Genomic DNA, 20,165 nt, shown 5'->3' on the forward strand with positions numbered 1-20,165 from the left:
AGTTTTAGTCGGCGTTAATCAGAAGATGGTACCTGTAGTTCGGACTGCTGGACCTGAGCGGCTGCTGTAGCCACTTGGTCTTCCAGAAAGGCCAGTTCTGTATCTGTGGTCCCACTGCTAATACTGCGAGCACACTGCTCCAGGTCCCCCAGTGCCCCCTCAAGGCCATACACAGCTCCAGCAGCCAGGTACACCTGCCCAGAGAAGACACTTTTAGTTGCCATCGAATGTCAGGAGGTTGAACTACTGGGTTGAAGTTCTCTACAGCTTACATTCTCCTCCATCTTGGTGAGCCTCTGGTCCAGTCGGCGGGTCTCGGAGCTGCTGGAGATGGGAGACGCGCTCATGGATTCAGAAGGGGTGTAGCTCTCGCCTCCCGCTTCACCAATCAGCTCCTCCGTAGCGTTCAACACCTTGAGCACCTCTGTGGTGATGCTGCAGAGTGAGGCTGCCGAGTACTTCTGCTTGAGTAAAGACAACACATACACACATATATGCTTAACAAATTGGCAGACAAGGCAAATAAATGAATACATTTTTAATTTAAAAGTGAAATGTTCTGAAACATTAGGGTCAGAGAGGAACTGGGAAACCTTCTTAGGAACACTTTGAGCAACAAGAATGAACGAGGGATGAAAGCAAAAATGGGAAAGCATGTATAGAAAATGTGCAAATGTCATTAAGATAATGAAAAACATCTTTCATTCAGAAAGCAAGGGAATGCAACAAAATCCTATTATGCAAATACGCAATTGTGGAACAGTATACAACTATCAGCATAATAAAAACGATGTCAAAACGAAGATGGGCAAATTAGGAATGTGTTTTTATTAGCACTTATGCTCTCAAGCTGCAAGGTCCTGGAAAAAATAAATTTCACAGGTGACACATGTTCGTCAGAGTTTCTGTGATGCCCGCATATGCTCGGCCTGGAAGAGCAATTAGAAGACGCAGAGCAAGGATTTGAGAAATGCTTTAGTGAAGAAGGAGGAGAAGGAAAAGACGATTCACAACATTTCAAGATTTCATAGTGGACAGAGTATCTCTAAAAAGCGGTCTGCAGGATAGAATATATAGAATTTGGATGTGCATCTGTGGAATTAGGAATTGGATATGAATGTTAAAAAGTAGACAAAAAAAATCAGTTTGGTTAAAAAAAAAAAAGGAATTTTCAAAACGGCGACCAAACGACACAGGCTTCATTAATTAATTTGGGAATGGATGAACAAATTGGGATCTTTCGCTACAATATCCAAATGCCTTTGACAGAAAAATGAAAACAGCCTGTTAGTCTCTGTGCCAGTGAGTATCTTGATTAACTGGAGCAACGTGTTCATCCTAAATAAAAGCTTGTCTCCAAATTATGCATGTCTGTAACAAATACAAAGGCGCCTAGTCAAGAAAGCTGCTTTTTCATTCTCCTGAATAGATGAAAACACTGAGCAAGACAAGGCAAAGGGTAGTAAAGAGAAACGCATGTTATTCGGTAATGAATGAATCACTGGCGGAAGCTTTGATCAGTGGGATCGGAGGCATATCGATCCCTCTCTGAGCCAGACGGCGTGTGACGGTGTGAAAGGCCGAGTTGTAGCTGGTGACCGGAGAGGCAGGTAGGGAGGAGAAAGAGATGAGGGGCAGTTATCTTTTTTTAAACCCCCATTCAGTGTTCTTACAAAGACAGACACAGAGACGGACGTTCCAAGATATTGATTTGAGTCGGCCAGTGGAGACCGGAAATGTTCTCATCCGCTCTAAAGAGCCAGACCGTCACTACGTGGATCAAACAGGCTGGAATACAAACACGTCTAACTGCTATTGACTAGCTAGATATACTTAGTGCATGTAAAAATATATATAATTTACTTCCATATTATTAAGAAGCAAGATATAAGTAAGGGAAATATGAGTCACCAAGATTATTTATAACTTATGAGATACATTAATGTGCCCTGTTTGTAAGAAATCAACTTTTCATAAAAATAGAAAAAGTTACTTCAGCTATTTTCTGGAAAACATGTTTCTCTTGAGCATCTAAAGAAGGAGACATTGCTTTCACCTCTTAAAAAAAACACACCTTTAATCTATCTGAAAAATTTAAATTCACAATCTCCAAGTTGCACAGAATGGAAACACTTCATTACAGTTTCCTCAAATTTGTGCTCAAGTATTTGAGTAAATGTTCTTAGTGAGATTCCACCAAAGAGAATGCAAAAGAGAAACAGATTCAAAAAAGGACAAACAACAGCGTTTAGCGATTTATGGTACTTTTAAACTTGTTTTGAATCCGCTGTCTGCGTTTGATGTACGTCTTTGTGGTCGGTCTGCGTCTTTGTAACCGTTTCTATTTCTTCTTTAATTTTATGACTCATTTCTTGGTTTTCTCCTCGACTTTCCAGCAACAACAAAAAATGTGACACAGATGACTGCTTCAGCCTGCATCTGATATAAAAAGAATAACCATCAGCCCACACATATCCTCTGCAAATTACGTCTCGTACAAACAGCGAAAGCTTGAGGAAATTCCTGCATGACTTGCACACTGGATGAACACTCAAGATGAACGAACGCTAGACCACTTTACACTGTTAATTTAATGTATATTTGCATTCTGCTCTTCATTTTTTAATCTTTTGTTGGTTGTTCAAACAGGTTTCATAGATATATTTAGTAGAAAATCCATTTCTTATCAATTACCTGGATTAATATGTGGATTTTATCTGTTCCATTCATCAGCTGACTGAATCTTTAATAATTTATCCAGAATCCTGTTTGTCCACATCTGCTATAAAGCAATGAATAATTCTACCTGCAGTGGAGCTAGACGTGAGTTCTCATTAAATACAGTTGAGGCAATAAAGGAATAAAGGCTAGATGCCACTTGAAAATGGTATAAATATCAAAAAACACTGTGGTCCTCATCACGTTTTTCCTTCCACACATTCAACTGAGCTGTCCTGACTGGTTTATAAAGGGAGCTGTGAAAGCCAACAGAAATAGATCACACCAGTACATGTGTCATACACATTGTGAGAGACGAGCATTACTCATAGGAGCATTCATAATGAGCGTGCCTGATGACCAACATCGACCCCCATGACTCAGATCGACATCCAAATATGTGTATGTGTGTCTCATTTGTGTAGACTATCCATACTGATGAGTTCATGAACAGAGTGGGTAAAAAAGTGAGAAGATCAGCATCCTAGCCTAAGAGAACTAGCTTTAGAAAGTGGATTTCATCTACCTCCATAACTGTGTGTGATGACGAATTTTTTTTTATTTTACACATGATTTTGTAGTTAGTATACAAGAAATCAATGTCTTTTAACATTTTCATATACATAATGTAATATATTTGCTAACAGACATCAATCAAACCAAATTCTCACACAAAAAGCTGCTCTATTTCCTTTCTATTGCTGGATAAGACTGTCCAACAGCAGCACGCTCAAGCTAAATCAAGCCTTTTGCACATTTGTATAGTTAAACTACACTCCGGGACCTTGAATTAGTTTGTACAAAGAAGCTAAGCCACAGGCCATGTGTTAAACACGATATTTGAATAGTTATGCCTGGAACTTGCTATTTAATTACATCTCAGACGCCTATGGTCAATGCATTTCAGGAGATGTTTGTAATTTACTGCACCAAACTCAATCTGCCTTCGGTTGATTCCACTCGAGAACTAAGTCATTTATCAATGTATACGACACGGCTCGGGCATTATTTACTAGCTGCACCTCATACATTTTGCAGCACATCTGACCCGGAGTTTAAACTACGGCGTCATTGGCTTCACACATTCATTCCGTCTGCTTTGTATGACAGTCATGCTTTTGATGGTGTCTCATGTGGCAACGCTTCATCACAATCTATTCAATCCATCACAAAGTGGAAATTCAACTGAAGCTCGATTTACAAAAAAAAAAAAGCATCTAAAATCAAATCAACACATGTCCGAAAAATCGGAATTAGATCTTTCCTCCAAGTTACTCAGCCCTATTTTAATCATTTCTTACATTTCACAGAATGCATCTTTTCAGCGGAGAAGGGTGGACTGCATGAATAAAGCCACAGCTATAACAAGAACAGAGGAGGCAGTTTTTCCATTTGAGATGAGTAAAAGTTGTTCCTCACACGAAACATGACTGTACCTGTGGGTGTAAGCTGCATTCTGACCTTTTGGGGCTTTTATTAATTAAAAAGATTGTATTTGCAGCTCTTCTGTGATAGCTGGCACATTGTAAAGGTGCGACTCTAGACAGGTGCGATCTTGTTGTTATGTCACTCTGTCTATAATGTTTGCAAAAAAAAAAAAAGCCAAATAGTAAGCCATCTGACAGATATGCACATCACAATAATGCTGTTTGCACTGACATGCTTGTGCATTTACATGAGAAATATGTGCTTTAATTGAAAATGGATGCGTTGTGGAGATGGAGGTTTGTGTGTTTACTGTATGTGCGCAGTGGGGTCGGGGAGAGATTTGTTAAAGTTTGGATGTCTTTGTTTTCCAGCTCATATATCTCACCTGGTGTAAGATAGAGGAGAGCAACTGAAGCCTCTGCTGTTGCTCCGAGTCATTCTGTCCCACCTGACACACGCACGTAAACATACATTCACAAAGAAGCACAAAAAACAGACATAAAGAAAGGAGGGAAACACAGCAACATGGGATGAGGCACGGAGAAGCACAGCATTGATTGTCACATAAATACATGGATAATAGGGGAGATAATAGAGGAGGGGGAGGCGGTAAAGTGTTTTTGATGGTAAAAGGAGAAAAGAAAGAAAAAGAAATTGATCAAACGCCGGACAAACAGGCTACAATTCCAGAAGCACATGATCGGAAGATGGAAATCATCCATCCATCCATCCATTATCTATACACTGCTTAAATCTTCACAGCGGGCTGAAGCCTATGTCCAGGGGACACTCTGCACAGGGCTACATATAGAGACAAACAATCACACTCACATTCACACCTATGGTCAATTTACAATCACCAATTAACCTCAGTATGTTTTTGGACTGTGGGAGGAAGCTGGAGAAAAGCCACACATGCACAGTTAGAACATGCAAACTCCATGCAGAAAGATCCCGGGAAGGTCAGGACGTGAACCGGGGATAGGAAGGAAATCAGATTTGCTTTATTTTCTTCTCCTCACCTGGTTGTTTGACAGCGCCCCCTCCTGGGAAGAAGGAGTAACAGCAGGTGAGCTGGCGCTGGATCCACTCCTCCTCGCTGCTGCTGCTTTCAGCCCTGCTTCTTTCTCCACATCTCTTTTATGTTGCCTCTTACTTTGTCTGCTCGGCTCTCTTTTGTCTCCCCTCTTCTGTTCCTGTTCATCTACTTTCTCTCTCAAACTCTCACCTCGTTTCTCGAACCTCCTCTCCCTGATTCTTCCTTCTTCTCTCACTGAAGCGCTCTTTATTAGTCTCTCACTTCTTTTCATCTCTTGTCCATTCACTTGTTCCACTGCTTGACTTGCTTTCTCACTTAATTTGTCACTTGCCCGCTGCCTTTCTGTGTCTTTTGGCCTCGATTTCTCTCTCTGTCTGTCACTTTCTTTTTCCGTCTGCTTGTCCGCAGGCCACTGTGTTGTGCACTCATCTTCAGATGAGCTGTTGTCTTTGCTGTTGGCACGGCTGACCAGCTGACTAAGCCGGGATCGTATCTCCTCTTCCAGCGGGTCTCCGGAGCTGGTTCTAGGCCCCGAGCTATTGGAGGAGGGCTGGGGTCCTGGAGCCAAAGAGTGGAGCAGAGGAGGGCTGGGGGTGGGCGAATTTGGAGCCACCGTGTCCAAGTCCTCTGGCTCAGGTGTCATGGCATCTAGTTTGAAGGCGTCTGGTGCAGCTGTGGCCGCTGGCACAGCGTCAGATCCTGACTGATCCACACTTAAACCTCTCTTCAGCAGGTTGTTGAATAGAAAACCGCTGTTCTCCTTGAATGTGGGGACAAAATACCAGAGATGGATATAAAAAAACCAAAAGAATAATTAAAATACGCCATAAAACATAAAAAATTATGGCCTGATTTTAAACACCAACAGATCTGTTAAAGAGGTTTAGGGAGGTTGAGCCACACTCTCAAATTAAGATCCTTAATTTGCTGCCTCCCAATGGTGAGACAACATTTTACAACCAATGCTGAGTATCTGTAATTAAGGTAAAAAAATTCTCACCAGTTGGCACAGTGGGAACTTAAAGTGAGCTACTATTAAGAATCAATTAGAAAATACTGGCTCATAACGTCAGCAGAGCTACAGGTGTGGTGTTTTACCTGTGCTAAGGGGTAGATGGACTGTGCATGGCTCTGGCTTCCAGGCCGGCTCTGCTCTGTTGACGACTCTCTCTTGCTTTTCCTGCGTCGCCGTGATCTTCTGATGGGGTCACTTTGCTTCTCCTCGGCCTCGCTGCTGTCGCCCATCACCTGAGAACCAGGGTGGGAAGTAACTAAGCACATGTGTTTACATTTAATGCAACTTTACACTTCTAACTCACAACAGTTCATCATTAAGTTGTACACACAGGGGTTATAGATTATACGATCACGATATTATAGATTGAAAGTTTGCTTTTCGTAACCTTTGTGACTTGTCATCAATTTCAAAAAGCAGTGTTTCAGATGTCTGAGAGTTGTTAGCAGTTTCCAAAACTTCTCAGATGCTTTCATCTAAAAAACATAAATTACCCAATATCCAACATCTCAAGATAGAATACAAATTTGTACTATGGAAGTAGTTTTTTCTGTCTTTACTGATGACCTCATGACTTATTGTGATCTTTTGAAGGCAGCTTAAGCCCTAAGATGAGGAACACTACTACTAATTAAGTAGCTACAGCTAGCTCCTCCTCAGCCATTTTGAAAGGCTGCATCATGCTGATGCATCAGTATTAACATTTCACCAATTTATCAGTCACGGGACTACTTTTTCTGGTATTTTAAGTCCATTTTGCTGGTATTTTTACTCACAAAAAATTTAAATGGGCCTTTTATGGACTTTTTTTTTTTTTTTTTTTTTTTACAATATATTGCTGTATTGCCTCTTTGTACTCAAATAAAAGATGTAGATACTTGGGTTTTGTTTGCAAATTAACGTCCTATTTTTTTATGATTTTATGGACTACCGTATTGGCCCGAATATAGGACGATATTTTTTTCCAGAAATTGTATTCTAAAAAATGGGGTCGTCCTATATTCGAGGACTAGTTTGTCATTACACATCTGCGCCGCTAGATGGAGCCAAAGTAGCGGTGACCAGGAAGCGAATGGAGCCTCACACAGTGATCTGATGAAAAATGGAGGAACGTGACCATCTGGAACAAAGGGGCTCGAACGCCAGACAAGTGAGCAAACAACAGAGGCCAAGTTTTGATGCCAACTTTAAACTGATGGTAATCAACGCAGCAGAGTCAATAAACAACTGCCAAGCGGCCAAGATTTGTTTTTTTTAGACTGAATTGTTAATGTTCATGAAGTTGAATAGAACTTGATGGTTATAAAGTTATTTACATCATTAATGCAGTTATTGAACCTTTGAGCCTACTTAATTGTTGCCTATTGTTGCTTATTTTGAGAAAGAATATATTTTTTGTTTAATACTGCAGTAATATTTTTTAAATCTTAAATCACGTGAAATGTTATCGCTGTTGTGAGTTTTTGAGTTTAGAATAATTGTGCAATAAAAAGTTGTTTTATGAGTAACCTTATTGTCTTCATCATATTTTTATTTTCACAAAATGATATTTGAAAAATAGGGGTCGTCTTATAATCAGAGTCGTCCTATATTCGGGCCAATACGGTATATCATATTCCTTCCATTTTAAACCAGATTGAGTCACATGTTAAATAACACATCTGTGTAATGTCATGTATTAGTACTATAGCACACAAGAAAAAATCCACAGTCATAAGGTGAAGAGATATCACCTTGGGGTTAAAGTTCACATCCAGCGCCTCTGAGTGGACCGGGTATGGAGAGAAGTTCTGGTGAAGGTGTTGGTGGTAGAGCGGCTGGTGATGAGGGTGCAGGTGAGTGTCCGACGGTCCTTTCTTCCTCATCAGGTCGTGAGGCGGTTTGCGTGGACAAGCGGACAGCACTGATGAGGCCTCGGAGTCTGAGTTGAGGGTCTCGGTGTTGGTGTACTGGCCCGAGGACGGGGAGGTGACGGGGAGGTGCTGGGTGTAAGTCCACTCGGGGTCGTGCTGCGAGTCTGTGTAGTAAGTCTCGTCTGACAGTTTGCGCCGGAACTGTCTCAGTGCCGCTCCCCAGCCGCCTTCATCGTCCACCTCGGAGTCAGATCCCATCTCGTCGTAAGCGGAGACAACGCCGGACTCCTTTTCCAACACGCTGAACACCAGGCTCTTCCTCTTGGTGAGCAGGCTGGGCCGAGACAGCTGAGAACTGTGCAGAGCGATCCAGTTACCGTCCGGGCTCTGCAGCACTGAGGATGCACCTGGATGAACATTTGCAGCAGCAGCAAGTTCAGAGGAACAACTCTTTTACCGTTTTTTTTTTTTTAAGTACTTGTAGAAAGTCTATGTGGGGGTGCAAGAATGAGAAATATTTAACCCTCGTGTTGTCCTGTGGGTCAAAACTGACTCGTTCTAAAGTTTGAAAATCTGGAGAAAAAAATATTTTCACAGTGAAACTTCTGATGTCCACATTTTCAACATTTTTGGGAAATCTTTGAACATTTTTAGGTGGAAAAAAGAAATGTTAAAAATGTTTCCTAAGAACATTCACAAAAAAAATCAACCAAAATCCAGTGAAATTTGCTGGATTTTGGTTGATCTTTTTGTGAATGTTCTTAGAGAAAATATTAGAAGTTTTATCGATATATACGTAATCATTTTAGATATTTTTAGGATTCTTTTGGAAGACTTTTACAATTTTTTTGAAAATATTTAAAAGAATTTTCTTGTCATGTTTGGGGGATTTTTTTAAATAATTTTTTTAAGGAAAACTTTTAAGGAATTATTAGAATTTTCATCCTGAAGGTTTTGCAAATTTTCAGAATTTTGGGGATTTATTTATTTTTGCTGAATTTAAAATTTTTTCAGACAGGGAAACAATATCTTTTGGTGCCCATAAATGAAGACAACAGGACGGTTAAAGGAACCAGCTAAACTTAAGCAATTAGTAGAGAACTTTTAAATAACTCATGAAGAATGCTTGGAGTAAAAGTGATACTGACTTTAAACATGCAAACACCGTAAGACAGTATTTATTAAAAACTATTATTTTAAATACATAAAATAAAGACAAAGACAGCAGCCGTAGGGAAAAAAATTGGGTATCAAAATGGATATTTAAAAAAATAAGATGTATTCACCATTACAAAAGGAACGTCAAAGGCATCTTTAAAGATCATTTTCTACTTCAGTGACAGTTTAGACGACAGCAGACGGGAAGCAGAAATGTTGCATAAATATTGAGCAAACTGTCACAATATACATTTTGGAGTTTGGTTTTAAAGTGCAAAGTAAAGAAGGCTAATAAGAAATGCAGGGAATCATTAAACAGTAAATCCATCTTCATTATGTTTAAGCAAGACAGCATTAATAAGGAGCAGCTTTTTTCTTGCATCACTGAAAAGACATTTATATTGGCATTTCAGACCATAATTCAGTGTTGTGTGTCTCCTGCGGGCGCATTTATGACATGTTCTGTAAATATACTCTAATCATCTGTCAAAATATTAGAGAGGATTTTTAGAGCTATTCAGCGATGTATCCTACAGCAAATTCTGAGAGGAGAGAACTGATTAAAGGCAAACTGCTGAGGCAATTAGCAGCCTTTGAGTGTGATATTTACTCGAGTTGTCCAGGCGATCCATGCTCTTCCAGCTGGGTAGAGAAGTGGCCTTGGCCTCCCTCTTCAGAGAAGTACACTCCTGCAAGCCACTGCCGTCTGCTCCGGCACTTTCCTCCTCTGGAGCCTTTTCTGGGGAGTCGTCACTGGTGAGGGAGAACGCTGATCGTGATCGCTGCAAGCACACACATTGAAACACAGGCAGAGACACAAACTTGAGCAAAATGACACACAACACAGGCGCACATGAAACTCTGCTGACATAAACGCCACAGCAGAGATCAGATGCCAGGATTAGTCAGAAAAGCAAAACTTCAGTGAAGGTGTTTTGATCTCCAACTAGTTTATGACCATTTCTAACTCCTGTCATGTCACTGTCGTCCCACTTTTACTGCAAAATAAAATCCAGCTCCTCTACATAAACAGCACAACCATGGTTAGAAGTAGAGAGAGCTAAAAATGTCTTTAGTGTATTAAAATAAAGTTATGTCATAAATATTAACAAAGAAAAATCAAAAGCTGAAATCTTTTCACTATTTATTTTACAAAAATGGAAAGTCATTTTCCCAAGGGCTCTTAGGTGCTACCAATGCAACAATGGTAGCTCTACATATTATAGATATTCCAAAATTTACATTTTATATTTATTTCCATACTCAACTCCTGTTTGCTCTGTGTAAGCAGTTCATCCTAGGTCCAGTCAAAATTCACAGAATTTTTGTCACACGAGTTTTGTTTATAGTTGAGTCATTAATGGAGTCATAGTTGCAATGAAGATGCCGATTTTTTTAAAGCTTTTATATTTCTTGTATTTTTTTGCTGAATCTGGTTAGTGAAAACTAAGTTTTATGCTTTTAATTTTTAAATGAGACATGTAGAATAAAGGGATTTTGTTGAAATTTCATGATTTCAAATGTGGGTCTGATTACTTTTCCAGACAGAACTCCATGTCACACATTATTACTTCAAAAACCACAGAAAAGCTGAAATTTCTTTCAGTTTTTACAGTTTCTAGCTGATAAATGGTGTCATTTTAGCGAGTTTTTGAAAAGATAATGTGCCTTTCAAAGCTGTGGCTAGGTTTTGGGGCTCAGAAGGTTAAACCCAAACAAATTGATTTTTCATAGTTATTGCTGACAGGAAATTAAGTCAGGCTTTCATTTGAAAAAAACCCAAACATCTCAATCGATAACTGCTGCTTGGACACAGGAAATGGCACCTGGCCAGAAAACACTCAGAAATGATATCCATCCATAGTAATTACATAATAGAAAGGAAAGCATTTGGTCCATCCAGCTAACCTAATTTCTGTCAAGGAAAAAAGAGAATTGTACAGCTCTGACTGTGATTTACAGTTCTCATCAGCAGGTGGAGCTACTAAACAACTAAGTGAATGACTGATGAGGACAAGTCCTGCAAGTGTATGCATCAGTGTGCCTTTAATGATGACACATTCATAATAACCTAGGACAGTAGCACAATATTTCTCGTTCTTTTTGACTCTAAGAAGGACCTGAACTAATTCCTTTTATTGTATTTTTTATTCTTTATTATGAACAGATCTGTAAAGGGTGTGTTCTTCTGTTTCTTTACTGAACAGAACAGAAATGACACAAGATTTACAGTGAAAAAGCCTCCATCCTGATAATGGGTGGTGCTCAACATTAAGGTTTAGTGTTGTAGTACTGTAGTACGGCTGTGAGGGCTAATTTGCATGCATTGTGTCTCGGTGAGTGTGTTTGCAGAGAGCTGATAAACAGAGCTCATCCCGTGGCAGGCCGTGCAGCTGAGGAGGATCCCTACGTATTTCACAGAACTTTGATCTTCACTGAGTGAAACAGCAGGAAACAGAACTGAGAGGCTCGGGGAACGCCGCTTTGATGCTCTGCTCACACACAGGACGACGACAAATCTCCAGGAGTCCCTGCTGATTTGTAGTGTGAACCGATGCCAGGTATGTGTGCACTGCTGATTTCTCTGTGGGTGTGTGTACTTTATCCTTTTTATCTCTGTTGTGTTGTTGCCATATCATGTGTACTTTTCTCAAACTGGAACATTTAGTAAAACAGGATTAGATAAAATACCCATTTTATTCTTTCTCCAGGCCTACTTCATCATATCAGACAGGTTCCTACTTTGTTAAAATGACATTTAGAATACTTTCCACACTTTGCTTTTGTTTGCCGAAGGAGAAAATACACTTAAAACAGTGATAAAAAGAGCTATTAGCCATGCCCCTGAGGGTCTACTGTGTTGCTCACTGGTGTGCTTTAAAGAAAAATGGCAACACATCGATGAAACTCACAGAGGGCTTATCTCTAGCAAGTCAAAACTATCGTTTTAATTAGGCCACGCTAATCTGGATCTGGATCGAAATACACATAATGCTCTCACTTTAGGGGAAAGAATTCAGAAATCTTGCTGCTTTGAACAAAGTTTAAGTTCAGGTAAGTCTGTCGAATTGCAAAAGGCACTAACTAGAACAGCTGTAAGATTTACACATGACAACATCAACGCTAACAGTCATGAAAAAGTACGTGAATGCCATTAAAATTGTTAAGTTTTCAATGCATTCGACCAAGCACATATTTGATACCTCACTGAAACTGTGCATATGGAAAACCTATACTACAACCCTACATTTATCACACTTTCAAACCCATAAAGTTTAATTCAGCGGTTTTGGATTAGGTGTTAATGATTGGAACCTCATGAAGTGGCATGTGCAACCTGTCTCATTTAAACTTCTGAAATCTTTCTTTTCACTCTTGAAATGTGTGGTGTCATCATGCCAAGATATAGAGAGCTCTCAAAGGCTTTCAGAAAAAAGGATTTCAAATGACTAGCAGCTTTTCCGGGACTGGCTGACGCAGCAAATGAACACAAAGCGAAGACCTTTTGATTGAAAAGGAAATCTCCAAGAACCCCCAAATTTTAATCAGAGGAACTTCTCTGCAACTGTTGGTGTCAGATTGTATGAGATTGCACAATTTTGACCTGCATCGGAGTCGAGCCAGGAAAGAAAGAACATTAGAGCAACGCTACAGTTTGCCAACGAACATACACGCAATGACCAGGCCTTTAGGAATAATGTGCCCTGGACAGATAAATCAAAGATAAGGGTATTTGGCCGCAGCAAAAGCAGGCCTTTTTGATGTAGATCAAAGTCAGCTTTTCAGGAGAAGAAGCTCAACTGTAAAACATGGTGGCGAGAAATGCTATGGCTCGGGGTTGTTTTGGTGCCTCGGGGACCGGGCTGCTTGCTGTCACTGATTCATCTATTAATTCCGCATCATATCAAAGAGCGCTTGAAGATAATGTGAGGCCATCTGTCTGGAAGCTGAAGTTGAAACAGAAGTGGACCTTTCAACAGGATAATGATCTTCAGCACACGAGCAAATCCCCCGAGGAATGGCTCAAAAAGACGAAATGGAAGGTTACGGAATGGTCAAAGCCCAGATTTTAATTCCAATGAAATGTCGCGGGGGGGGGGATTTAAAACAAGCAGGGCATGCAGGAAAACCCTCAAATAGCTTGCAGTTGAGGGAATTTTGCTGGAAAGAGTGGTCAAAGGGGCAAATCTAGCTTCTGAAGCCACATAAAAATGATTCACATGCTGATATTTATGTCGAAGAAATGATTGAAAATGCCGATTTTCCTCGTGGTTGTGTTCAAACACAGCATCTTTATCTGCACACAGTGCTGCAGAGAGGATCCACTGTTTGCTTGTCGTCAGAACTGCCAACAGTTTCCATGTCATGTAGTTACTTTTCACATGATTTCACGTGACCTGCACTACCGGGAGGTTACAGTGATTTTCTGCCAAATACAGCATTCCTGTGTTGCCTTAAAGCTTGCAAACACACTGAAACATATGGAAAAATTATATTATATGCACTGCGATGTGAAGTGAAGAAAAAAAAATCACCCTTCTTTAAACAGCAAAGAGCAAATCCTTTTGGTTAAAACTCTGTTTACATCCACTAAGAGGCAATTTTTTTGTTTTGACACAACCAGATATGGATGCCTTTGGTTGTGTGAATGGCTCGCAGTGTTGTGACAGTTTGAATGGAGACACACAGACTCACCCAGAGAGAGTAGGAGGTCTTAAGGGGGTCTTGTGGTCCTTGTGAGGAAGCGTGAGGCTGAGAAGGAGAGGACAGTTCACTGGGCTGGATCAGAGACTGAGGCTGAGGCCAGACAAAGTCATACTCTGTCTGCATCTCTGAGCGCTTCCTCCTCTGAATGATCTGAAAAGAAATGAAAGACAGAACAGGAGGAGAGAGAAAATGATGGAGACTGAGTATGAAAGCTATAAGGCGTGTTTTATTTAAATAATGAATCAGAATAATAAATGCAAATTGGCAATTGAAAATACAACCCCATAACTGCATTTTATATTTAGCCATGAATAATTTGTTGTAATGAAAATTTAAAACTAATAATCCAGCCACCATTTGAATTTTCACGTTGCATTATGCACTGAAATCCTCAAAGTGGAGATAAAAAAGGTACAATTATTATTTCACTTCCAATGAGTTTGCGGCCAGCAAATGTTAGTTAGAAGTAAAAAGCAGTCAAATAACTGCAACCTTTGTCTCCACATTACTGTGTATGGAAATTAGAAGATATGATTCAAATTAAAGCAGGCTGTCATTTGAATTTTAATGTAATGGTATGCAGACTCTGGCAAACTATTATCATTTTCAAAGACTTTCTAACCTTTTCTCCGACAATATTATAATCTCACTTTCAAAATAAAAGCTTTTAATTCATGTGCCATCTCGCTGAAAGCCTAGCATTTGACTAAAATTATAATGGTCCACTAATTTGCCAGTCAAGGTGAAGGCAGAGTTGGAATGTAGAATGTAGACTTCTTATAAAGGGGGGAAAAAAGTCAGTGTACAAAAATAAAACCCACTCAACCTACTTTTTGTACGATGGTTGTGGCAAGTTCCTCTATGAGCTCCTCTTTGTGGTCCCGCAGATACCGAGCCTCATTCTGCTTCTCCTACACACACACACACACAGATATATTCTGATCAAAGCCACTGTGAATTACCAGGAGAGGGTCTGTGCAGGCGTCTTAGCCAAAAACCATGACTGCCTCCCGCCGATATGGAAACCAATAGGAAGGCGAGAGGGGAGCAGAAGTAAGAGGAAACGGCTGAGAAAGTGGGGATTGAATGAAAAGCAGGGGAGAAATAATGACTTTGAAAAAGCACAACAAAAGAGGGAGATGGAGGGATGTGACGGGAACAGAGGGATGCCTCACCAAGCTGTCACTGAACTCCTCTGCCTTAGCGATGGCCTCCTCTATAGCCTCCTCAGCAACACGCAGGGCGACAGTGAGCGTCTCTGCCATACTGTGACCTGGTATCAAACACAAACCACGCGTGAACATCCGCGCACATTTACACACACATGAACCATTCCTAAGGCAGCTTGATTCATGGAAAGAAACATGCAGTTGTGGTAGCAGCAACAGCTCTGTGGATGGCAATGTTGGTCCAGACTGAAATATCGCAACAAATGTTAAATGGATTTTGCACAGACGTTCAAAGTTCCCCAGGGATGAAACCTAATGACATTAGTGATCCCTGGATTTTTCTATGTATGACATTGGTGGTGTTGACTGTAACATATTAATAATTCTTGGATGAATCACCATCCAATTTGATATTCATGTTGCCCCTCAGGGTGAAATGTAATATCTTTGTGGATCTCTTAACTTTACATGCAGCTCCTTAATCAACAGATCAAAATTAAAAACAGTTCTGCCAAACTAAAGCCCTCATCAGGACTTTGAGTTTAGTGCTGAGCAGAAAATGTTTGTTTATTTAGTGTAACTGCCTCATCATATTGTTTGATTGATTATCGGTTCTGATGTTCAGCATCTGTCAGATTCGCAACATATATTTTTTTTGAAAGTTGCTTCTTTGGCTCTAATGTAGCTGCCTCTTTTTTTCTGCAGTCACATCTGTAGTTGAGCAACGTTCCACCCACAGGATTGTTGGATTTATAACACTTCATGACTAATAGCTATAAACACTGAGGGATAAATGTGAAAAAGTTCGCTTATAGCCAATATATAAACAACCAAAAGTATTTAAGTAAGTTTGTCATTGTAGTTTGTGTTTTCATTTTTCCTGCAGATGCAATTCAGTTCCAAATATCAGTTTCCTTGATTACAGATAATCAGGATTTGCACTGGCCCTGAAAAATTACATCCGTCACCCTCAAGATTTGATTAATTTTTGATTGGTGGATACGGTTCGAAACTTTAGTCCAGAAACATTTCAAGTGTGATGAATGTTTTACCAGGCGAAAATGAGAGGATTGAAAGTGAGACATGGAGTAAAAATACTGTGTGTGGGAAGAGGGGCACATTCATGCTGTGCTCTGAAAACAATAAGAAGTTGTCATTTGGCCCGCTCACCAAAACATTCACGAATCGGAGCAGCGGTGACAGCGAGAAACGGCTCATGGAGGCAATTAACCACATAGCAAAGTAGCGAAAATAATAATTTAGCAAAAAAAGTCCATCACAGCCTGAATGTAGCGCCGCTGAACAAAAACAACGCGAATATAATGAACAGTACCTACAGCTGGCTGACGTGACTCACCGTGGCTTCAGCGTGTGATGTGTTAGCTAATGATAACATGCCTGAGTCAAAAAGAGAATCAGGAGGCGTTCCAAGACGAGAAGAGAGTGGCTGGTGGTGGTGGTGGAGGGAATCTAAAGGCAACAGAAGCCCTATAAAGAATTGCTGCTGATTGCAACAGCAAGAAGTGTGGAAACATTCACACACTGACAGTTTTGAATTATGATTGAAGATAAAGACACAGTGAAGACAGGGACAGTGAGTTTGAAGCGGACACGTCTTATCCAGTCTGATGGAATACACTCAGCTTCAGCTCATTAACTAAAAGAACAGGGTTTCTGCTGGTGTGGCCCATTTGAATATCAAGACCCCACAAGCACACACAGATCTTGTTTGTTTGTGGGCCTTTTTCAGGGCCGCCATTATCTAAATGGCAGATCTTGATCACTGCACAAACAACTCGTAATTACCGATAAACAAATGGAATTGGCTTCCTTGTTAGATTGGGGCTGTTTAGTCGCATATTTAGTTTGCATATTTATTTTTGTGTGAAGGCGAGCGTGTGAACGGTATAAGCAGTCCACGGTGAGTAGGAGGCTTTGATTTAATGTGTGTGTACATTTGCATGGACATTGGCATGTCACCTGTTTTATGTGTATCCAGTGGATTTATGTTGGAGTGTGTGCATGTGAATTTTAATGTGCGTGCAACTGAATGATTAAAGGAGCACCGTCACTCCACGTGTCTGCAGTTAATTTTAGTGCCGATGTGCTCACACCTTTCTCTATTTGTAATGAGAAATAAACAGAGAAGCTCAACCTTTTAGGCAAATTTGGGAGGACAATTAGTGAGCAAATCAACACATAGCTGACTAAAATCAACTCTAAAGTGGCAAAGATGCTTCAACTCTAAAGTGGCAAAGATGCTGCTGATCATAACCGTGCCACAGAATGCTGCTGGTTCTCTCACCTTCGCTCTGTTTGTAGAAGACGGAGTCGCTGCCACAGACGCTGCCATCGTTGTCGTTGCTTCCCTCGTGAACGCTGCTTTCTGTTAACAGAGTGAAATGGAGCCGTCAGATAAAAGCTCTCAAACTGGCATCTGTCACGGAAACGCAAATATTCTGCACATATCATACCATATAATAAGGTAGCTGCACTCTTTCTTTTTTGTGCTGTTGCGACATTAAAAGTAAGTTACACTGGCACACAGTGCCACTAAATGTCTTTTTGTACTCCTGTCAGCTGTATTCCCATCTCCATTTTGTCATCTTGTCAATTGTATTGTTTTGTTTCTTCTACTTGGTGCCTTTCCCCTCCGAATTGTGAGCAAAAACACAAAATGACAGTTGAAAGAAAATGACAATTCATCTGATAATTCCTTTTGCCTTACTAACAAATCACATGCTGGCACTTTTCAAAGGCATATTCTCAAAGGACGTGAGCATCACCATGCCGTGTGTTTTTTTTAATTTTTTGGTATGCTTTCTGTATAGCTAATTCAGGCCAAGTCTCCTGTGAGTTTGTGCTATATTTGTGCAAGCACCTTTTCAAACAAAACTTCAGAGTTACAGCAAAGGGACATTCCTGTGACCTAAAATGGAAATTTTGTGATATAATTCTTCGACAGATCGACTTAAAGAGCCGTGAAAGCCCAGTGAAAGAGTAGCGGTTACAACATCCCCGCCTTCAAAACCTCATATTCCCTTAGTGGCCCATTAACTCCTGTTAGATATCTCTCCTGTGGCTCCCATTTATTGTGGCCTTCTCATCAGTCCAGCTGTAAAAATGAAAAGCGTATACTTAGACATGCAGCTTATTAAGAAGACAAACTGTCAGGCAGCACAGGAGGGAACCTGCAAAAACCACCGAGGCGAAAAGAAGTGAGCTCCCTGACTGACCACACTCCAGGTATATCAACAGCCAACCTCAAACAAAGCACAACGTCCCCTCCAGCTCCACCTCTGATCCTCACTTCAGCTCGTTTCCAGTTAATATCTGAAGCCAAAGCAAAACCAAACTTCTAACCAAAACCCGGGCCTCGTTCCAGCATCTCAGCTCCTGCTGCTAAGAAAACACGAGCACAACCAAACTCCATGACTCCCATTCTTGGCCCACCTCCTGGCCACTGCTGTTAATCTTGTCCTTTTTGCTGCTCCTGTTGGACAGAGTGCAGTCACTGGCTGAATGCACACAGACAGCCCAATTCTCCCGGTGGTTTTGGTGCGTGTCTGGCTTCAAGCGGCCACAGCCACTTGCTGATCTCTGCCACTGTTAACTGTAACACTGCCAAGGAAGCAGGCCGCCATTACAAAGCAATCACTCTTCCAAATGCAGTGTTCCTATTGGATGAAAGGCTGGTATCTCCCACAAGTGGAAATATGTATATCGTGCAAATACTACTAAGATTTCAGGGAGGGTTTAATGAGTCTCAGACAAGCCAAGCAAACAAAAAACAAATACATCAAACTCAAAGAAGCTGGCATTTCCTCCTTTCCCCCCTCCTTGACAGCAGCAGGAACACAGCCAGCTGTCAGATATGTTACACTATTTCAGCTTTACTGCAAGATGGACTGCTGTTTGTCAAAGCTCTGCGACACTTTAGCGTCAAGCCAGGAATCACAAACTCTTACATTACTTCACTTTGACGTGCGATGACACACTAACTCAGCCAGGAAAGACACTGCTTGATGTTTCGTGACACATCAAACTACAGGCAACAACCACCTTAACAGTGGCTTCGCCCTAAAGGTGTGTTTGCTTCGCTCTATGTGGAGGAGTGTTACTTGGCATCATGCTGCCTCGTGTATCTCCTTCCACGAGCCCAGTCCTCCCAGTCGCAGCACAGTGTTCCCCAAACCATTACACGCTCCACCCGTCCATCCCTCCCAGAGTTGTGTCTCCCGGACTGAAGCTTTCAACAGAGCTGCACTGTTCTCGCTTGGTTAGAGCTAAATTATAGTTTCTGGCAGTGGGGAAGGGGACAATAGGTGGGGAAATTACGTGCAGCAGCTCAGGACAATGTCGACACAAAAGGACTGCTGTCAGGGAAAGTGAGACTCATACACCGACTGGCAATCAGGTAAAACGCACAGAGAAGAAGAAGCCATTCCTATCAGTCATATGGACACAGCCTCCAGCAGGTTGTCTGGTATGCAAAATCTGTGGTTACCTTTACATATAAAACACAATGTAACAGCTCACACTATAAAACTGTCTCTAAAGTTGGTGTATGTTGTCCGACTCCACCACATGCAAATGTTTCCTACATATTTTACAATCAGTAATTTTAAGAAAATTACAAATAATACCATATATCTAAGAAGAAAAGCACTCTGAGAGCGCAGTACTCCACCAAGGCTGTTCATTCCCCCATATGACATTGTCAGAAATACAGCATGTTTTTGTTGAAATGCAGCATGCTTTTTTTGGTTGTTGATGATCAGAAATCACAGCAACATAGACTATGGCTATTTAATATAGATGTACCCACAAACAAAATGACCTTGCGCTGAGCACAGGAGTGTGCTATGCATGTGTACGTTATGTACGGATACTGAATCACATGACCTGAATATGTAGCATGCGGCAGGAATTGATGGAACTCGGAAACACCCCCACAATTTAATCAACTGTTCCTTATATCATGGATAAGTCCTGATAAGTCTGCAGGGGTGGATTTGTAGTAGGATCACAGTCATGTGATCATCAGCAGGCAGCTAATGTAGCAATCACTTGTTGTC

At 40.9% G+C, this 20,165-nt stretch overlaps 1 protein-coding gene across 6 annotated transcripts in view; it reads right to left on the bottom strand.

Annotated features, from left to right (window-relative positions):
- The window catches only part of myripb (myosin VIIA and Rab interacting protein b), a 136,969-nt gene that overhangs the window by 8,521 nt on the left and 108,283 nt on the right, over positions 1-20,165 (bottom strand). For 3 of the 6 annotated variants that reach the window (XM_051940339.1, XM_051940338.1, XM_051940340.1), the window contains 11 exons: positions 17,393-17,473; positions 15,094-15,191; positions 14,749-14,829; positions 13,907-14,068; positions 9,822-9,993; positions 7,934-8,460; positions 6,284-6,433; positions 5,169-5,945; positions 4,532-4,594; positions 273-464; positions 33-194 (listed from right to left, as the gene is read on the bottom strand). In XM_051940339.1, coding sequence (XP_051796299.1) covers positions 33-194; positions 273-464; positions 4,532-4,594; positions 5,169-5,945; positions 6,284-6,433; positions 7,934-8,460; positions 9,822-9,993; positions 13,907-14,068; positions 14,749-14,829; positions 15,094-15,191; positions 17,393-17,473 — 2,465 coding nt within the window. The remainder of the gene's footprint in view (positions 1-32; positions 195-272; positions 465-4,531; positions 4,595-5,168; positions 5,946-6,283; positions 6,434-7,933; positions 8,461-9,821; positions 9,994-13,906; positions 14,069-14,748; positions 14,830-15,093; positions 15,192-17,392; positions 17,474-20,165) is intronic. The other 3 variants (XM_022189984.2, XM_022189985.2, XM_022189986.2) reach the window with 3 other exon arrangements.

The sequence above is a fragment of the Acanthochromis polyacanthus genome, chromosome 20 (assembly GCF_021347895.1).
Source record: "Acanthochromis polyacanthus isolate Apoly-LR-REF ecotype Palm Island chromosome 20, KAUST_Apoly_ChrSc, whole genome shotgun sequence".
NCBI classification, from domain to species: domain Eukaryota; kingdom Metazoa; phylum Chordata; class Actinopteri; family Pomacentridae; genus Acanthochromis; species Acanthochromis polyacanthus.